The 6566-nt window shown below is 43.9% G+C and overlaps 1 protein-coding gene across 1 annotated transcript; it reads left to right on the top strand.

The window, feature by feature from the left end:
* The first annotated feature begins 2073 nt into the window (after positions 1–2073).
* On the top strand, positions 2074–4065 carry si:ch211-217g15.3 (uncharacterized protein LOC368914 homolog). Its single transcript, XM_060073243.1, has 4 exons — positions 2074–2229; positions 2319–2388; positions 2499–2527; positions 3090–4065. Exons 1-4 carry the CDS (start codon positions 2222–2224, stop codon positions 3850–3852), a joined length of 870 nt encoding a protein of 289 aa, XP_059929226.1. The 5' UTR covers positions 2074–2221; the 3' UTR covers positions 3853–4065.
* The last annotated feature ends 2501 nt before the right edge of the window (positions 4066–6566 follow it).

Below are 6566 nucleotides of genomic sequence, written 5' to 3' on the forward strand. Positions count from 1 at the left end.
GTGCACACACACACACACACACACACACACACACACACACACACACACACACACACACACACACACACACACACACACACACACACACACACACACATACACACACACACACACACACATACACACACACGAGCGACCACATGACCACAGTGTTAAATGCCTTTAAACCATGTGAAGCCCAGAGCATCACGTTGATATGGCTTGAATAGGGACTTTAGTCAAATGTTCATTCTGGTGGTTTCCCCTCATATAAGTCAAATTGCTGCAAGCTGCTCCTTCTGGAGTGAGTTCTCTCTTAGATTTCCACATTAACGGGCATAAATCACAACTTAATGCTGCATTTATATATTTACAGACAGGCAATTTATTCTTGGCTCACTGCGTTTGTGTTAGAGCATGTAATCAGTGTGTGTGCACGGCGCGCGTGTCTGTGTGTGTGTGTGTGTGTCTCCATTTGGAATTCTGGTGTGCGTCCAAAGAGAACTACTTGCTGACATTCTCTTCTCCTTATACCGTTCTGCACCTCGGCTTACTTGCGTATAAGCACACACGTTGACGCACACACACGCGCACGCACACACGCCAATGGATCGGGTGTCGCAAGTTGTTAACACAATTACTAAATCTCCCTTTATAAGGTTAACTCATGTTGGCCTCTCGGCATCAAGCGACCCTGGTCCAGTGGGTTTGATCTCTGTGTGTTTGTACAGCAGTCTCAGGCCTCTGGTTCCGTGGTGGAAAGCATCTTATTTACATTAAGGGCATTTTGCAGATGCTTTTATCCAAAGCGACTTACAATAAGTACATTTGTCAGAAGAAGGATGAACAACAATATATCGCTGTCAGTACAGTAAGGATGTTCATAGAACCAAGTGTCAACCACATGCGGTAGGTTAACCCATTCCCTGTAGGCTACACAACAAAGACAGCTAGGAGAAGATGCCACACAAAGGACTATTTCTAAGTGCAAGGATGTACAACATACAATAAGTGTGTACAATAAGTGTCAGGACGTACAACATACAATAAGTGCGTAAGAAGCGGGGGGGGGGGGGGGGGGGATAACTCATGCTAGCTTCATGCTAACATGAGTCAAACCGCTTTCCTTGATGTGGCGATAACGGGCTAGCACGTTGCTACCGCTAGGTCCTGGTTATACTGTCAATAAGGCGGTGGATTGTATTATATTTCTCTCCCCGTTGCTCCGTGGGTTCTTGATACTCCGGGCCAGCAGGAGTCACAGCCAGGGTCTGACCTGGGCCAAGGGGCGGGTCTAGACCCAGGCCGGAGTGGGACCATATGGATCTGATAGAGATAACAGATACAGCAGACTCACTGGAGCCATCTCCTGACCCAGACAGTGTGTGAACTGGGGCTGGTGTGCGTGTGTGTGTGTGTGCGTGCGTGCGTTTGCGTGCGTGTGTGCGCGGGCTCGTGTATATGTGTGTGCGCGGGCCCGTGTATGTGTGCGTCCGTGTGTGCGTAAGTGCGTGCGTGTGTTTCCTACCTAAACTACTCCTTACTTGTCAGCTGAAACATTATAAAGCCTTAAGACACTTAATAGATAGTTTCAATGAATTTGAAAACGTATATGAAATAAACTTCTGTTTTTTATCGGAAGAGAAAGACCCTAACAGTTGTTTTATCGGACAGTGGTCCACGTTGGAACACCATAGGTCATACGCGTCATGGACATTAAGATCCCATGTTATATAGTTAAACTGATTGCTGGAATATGAATATATAATCATCTTTATTGGCAATTACTGCTGTAGACCATAACTGGACTACATGATAAAGGTTGATTGTAAAAGCTATTTATTAACTATCTGCTTGTAAACATACTTAAGACTTATGCATCGTTAAGCCCAAGCCAATTATCATGAATCATAAAACTAATTTAACGGCTACTTGAGTGACAGTATTGGGCCATTGAACCATATTTGGAGACGCCTAGCATGATAGTCACTATCACAAGATTGGTCATTTTACATTTGTAATCTTTAGTTTAGCGAATGACCAATCACATGGTTCTAATGTCAGGCCACAGTGCCAACCAGAGACTTCCTGATTGGCCTGATCACCACATCCAGGGTGGGTACAACGTTCACGGGAACATACGATTTATTACCAGACCTTTGCTCTGTTGTTTCCCATCGCAGGTGAATCCAGCGTTTGGCTTGGTCATTGTTCAGTTCCACCAACGACTAAAGGCTACAGCATGTTCGGGTAAGGATCTCTGCCTGTGACTTTTCATCATTAAAATGGAGATCCACCAGCATTATCAAAACACAAGGATTTGTTGTGTTTCTTTGCAGGACTTCCCTGATCGTATGTTTCTCTCTGCTGCTGCTGCATGGAGTAGCAGCAAAGCCGTATAAACCCTTGGTATGTACCGATCACAGGTAGAACCAAAGGCGTGTCATTGTTCTGTCAGAAACAGTCTATCTAACGGGATAATGACTACTAAGAGTAATGCTATTTCTCTCATTTCGCAGAATGGACTATCAATCCAAGACACAATCATGTAAGTCAAGAATTTTTTACACTCCGAGCCGAACTACACATTTGGGCAACAAATATCAATTAATTAGTTTAATTGATTGAATACTTGAAGAATCGTGTTTATGAGGGAAGTACATGACTCTTCCCCTAATGATAAGAAACATGTATGAGACCTAATCCACCCTATATCAAAACACTCAAACCGCAAGGTACAAGTGTGAAGTCTTCAGTCTTATAGCTGAATTTGTTTCATTTATTGAATCCTTGAGGGGTTTATGAGTGAAGCACATGACCTTTCACCTAATGAAAAGAAACATGTACGAGACCTAGCCCACCCTTTAACACAAAGACTCAAACGGTACACATTCACACACCGCTGGCGGTGTCGGACACACAAGGCGACAGCCAGCTCGTCGGGAGCAGTTATGGTGAGGCGTCTTCCTCAGGGACCCATCGACACTCAGCTAGGAGGGGCCGGGGATCGAACTAGCAACTTTCTAGTTACCAGCCAACCCGCTCTACCTCCCGAGCCACATGCCGCCCCGTAGCCTTATACCTGCCACTGCTGGGCCTTTATCCTCCAGGGCCGAGAGGGGGGAGGAGCAGCACTGGGACCTCCAGGTGGCGCCCCCGGAGAGCCTGGACATGACCAGCTACGACATCGACCCCAGCATGAAGATCTGGAAGAGGGTGGACCAATCGGGACCCGACGGAGAGTACCAGATGGCTGAAGGGGACCAGGCTGAGCTCCACCACCCCTCCATGGTGGAGGTGGTCCCCCTGGACCAGGCTGAGCTCCACCACCCCTCCATGGTGGAGGTGGTCCCCCTGGACCAGGCTGAGCTCCACCCCCCCTCCATGGTGGAGGAGCTCCCCATGAACCAGGCTGAGATCTACCCCCCCTCCATGGTGGAGGCGGTCCCTGTGAACCAGGACGTCTCCGACCCCGATGTGCTGGACACGGTCGAGTGGGACGTCCCGGGTCAAGACGAAGAGGAAGAGCAGTATGAAGCCATGCGAGCATACCTCACCCCGCTCTCCGGCGACATCGCAGGGCGCCGCCTGGACCCCGAGGGGGACACGGACCACGCAGACGGCTGGACGCCGGTGGACGTGATGACAGGAAGTGACGTCATGAGTCCACCGGGCGCCCGGCTGCACTCGGAGCCAGAGGAGGACTTCGATGACCTCTACCACGCCGACCAGCCCGAAGTCGTACAGGTGGAGGTCCAGCCCCCGGCAGGAAGTGACATCAGGGAGCAGACAGGGGTCCGCTTGCACCTGGAGCCAGAGGAGGACCTGGACGACCTGTACCACCAGGACCAGATCGTACCGGAGGAACAGTAACCGGGGCTCACCCGGGACCCGCACGTCGACCGCTGTGTGGCCGACGACGATGGTCTGTGAAGACCAGTAAACCCTGTGTTGTGATTGGCTGATTGTTATGTGATGTCATCAGCGGCCACTCCCAACTGCACCTGATTTATCCGGCGTCACGTTCCGGTTGACGATTCCTTCAGTTTGACAATCGTCTGCGACAATAAAGACCTTTTAAATTGCGTCCTTGTTTACGTGTGTGTTGTCATCTAGTGCAGATTGTGTTCATGGGATCATTTATTTCCCAGGATAAACAATTTAAAACGTTGCAAATGTTGTCTTTGTCGAATAAAATATAAGGGGTAACACTGTCGTTTATTATCAGTCGTCATGAAAAAAACATAAGAGGTAACACTGTCATTTTTTATTGGTCGTCATGAAAAACTCATAAGGGGTAACACTGTCGAAATGTATCGAATAAAACATAGGGGGTAACACTGTCGTTTTCACCAAATGAAACATGAGGGGTGACACTGTCGTTTTTCTTTGGTCGTCATAAAAAAAAACATAAGGGGTAACACTGTCGTTTTTTATTGGTCGTCATGAAAAAAACGTAAGGGGTAACACTGTAGTTTTTATATTGGTCGTCATGAAAAAAACCATAAGGGGTAACACTGTTGTTTTTTATTGGTCGTCATGAAAAAAACATAAGGGGTAACACTGTAGTTTTTATATTGGTCGTCATGAAAAAAACATAAGGGGTAACACTGTTGTTTTTCATCAGTCATCATGGGAGTATAACATAAGGGGTAACACTGTCGTTTTTTATTGGTCGTCATGAAAAAAACCATAAGGAGTAACACTGTTGTTTTTTATTGGTCGTCATGAAAAAAAACACAGGGGGTAACACCCTTGTTTTTTTTTTGGTCGACATGAAAAAAACATAAGGGGTAACACTGTTGTTTTTCATCAGTCATCATGGGAAAATAACATAAGGGGTAACAATGTCGTTTTTTATTGGTCGTCATGAAAAAAAACATAAGGGGTAGCACTGTCGTTTTTTATTGATCGTCATGAAAAAAAACATAAGGGGTGACACTGTCGTTTTTCTTTGGTCGTCATGAAAAAAAACATAAGGGGTAGCACTGTCGTTTTTTTATTGGTCGTCATGAAAAATAACATAAGGGGTAACACTGTTGTTTTGTATTGGTCGTCATGAAAAAAAACACAAGGGGTAACACTGTTGTTTTTTATTGGTCGTCATGAAAAAAACATAAGGGGTAACACTGTCGTTTTTTATTGGTCGTCATGATAAACACATAAAGGGTAACACTGTTGTTTTTTATTGGTCGTCATGAAAAAAAACAAAAGGGGTAACACTGTCGTTTTTTATTGGCCGTCATGAAAAAAAACACAGGGGGTAACACTGTTGGTTTTTTTTTGGTCGACATGAAAAAAACATAAAGGGTAGCACTGTCGTTTTTTATTGATCCTCATGAAAAAAAACATAAGGGGTGACACTGTCGTTTTTCTTTGGTCGTCATGAAAAAAAACATAAGGGGTAGCACTGTCGTTTTTTTATTGGTCGTCATGAAAAATAACATAAGGGGTAACACTGTTGTTTTGTATTGGTCGTCATAAAAAAAAACACAAGGGGTAACACTGTTGTTTTTTATTGGTCGTCATGAAAAAAACATAAGGGGTAACACTGTCGTTTTTTATTGGTCGTCATGATAAACACATAAAGGGTAACACTGTTGTTTTTTATTGGTCGTCATGAAAAAAAACAAAAGGGGTAACACTGTCGTTTTTTATTGGTCGTCATGAAAAAAACATAAGGGGTAACACTGTAGTTATTTATTGGTCGTCATGAAAAAAAACACAAGGGGTAACACTGTCGTTTTTTATTGGTCGTCATGAAAAAAAACATAAGGGGTAGCACTGTCGTTTTTTATTGATCGTCATGAAAAAAAACCTAAGGGGTGACACTGTCGTTTTTCTTTGGTCGTCATGAAAAAAAACATAAGGGGTAGCACTGTTGTTTTTTTTTTGGTCAACATGAAAAAAACATAAGGGGTAACACTGTTGTTTTTTATTGGTCGTCATGAAAAAAACATAACACTGTCGTTTTTTATTGGTCGTCATGATAAACACATAAGGGCTAAAACTGTTGTTTTTTATTGGTCGTGATGAAAAAAAACATAAAGGGTAACACTGTTGTCTTTGTCAAATAAAATATAAGGGGTAACAGCGTCGTATTTTATTGGTCGTCATGAAAAAAAACATGAGGGAAATAATAGAAACACACATACATTTTAATGTCATGTATATCCTCTTTATTGATGATTGATTTTTGTTACCGGCATCGCCTCAGTGGTGCAGTGGAGTGCACTCTGCCTAACCCACTGGAGACCGGGGTTCAAGTCAGGTTGATGTCCTCTGATGGATGACACGTATTTCTATTTCATGCGAATTATAAAGTCAAGTATAACCATTGTGATTACTTAATTCGGTGACTTGATGGTGCATTGATAAGTTCAGAGGTTAACACTCCAAACAGCTCAGGTTCGGATCCCAGCAAAAACGATGACCAGTGTTACAGTTACCACTGTTGTTTTTTATTGGTCGTCATGAAAAAAAAAGATATAAAAAAAAAATAATAATTGTCCTTGTCAAATAAAATATAAGGGGTTACACTGATGTTTTTTATTGGTCGTCATGAAAAAAACATAAGGGGTAACACT

The sequence above is a fragment of the Gadus macrocephalus genome, chromosome 15, assembly GCF_031168955.1.
Source record: "Gadus macrocephalus chromosome 15, ASM3116895v1".
NCBI lineage: Eukaryota > Metazoa > Chordata > Actinopteri > Gadiformes > Gadidae > Gadus > Gadus macrocephalus.

What these genes read in the sequence shown, in the direction of transcription:
- si:ch211-217g15.3 (XM_060073243.1), top strand. An exon ending in CAAAGCCGTATAAACCCTTG is followed by an intron (nt 2,389 to 2,498) that starts GTATGTACCGAT and finishes CTCATTTCGCAG; the next exon opens with AATGGACTATCAATCCAAGA. An exon ending in TCAATCCAAGACACAATCAT is followed by an intron (nt 2,528 to 3,089) that starts GTAAGTCAAGAA and finishes TTTATCCTCCAG; the next exon opens with GGCCGAGAGGGGGGAGGAGC.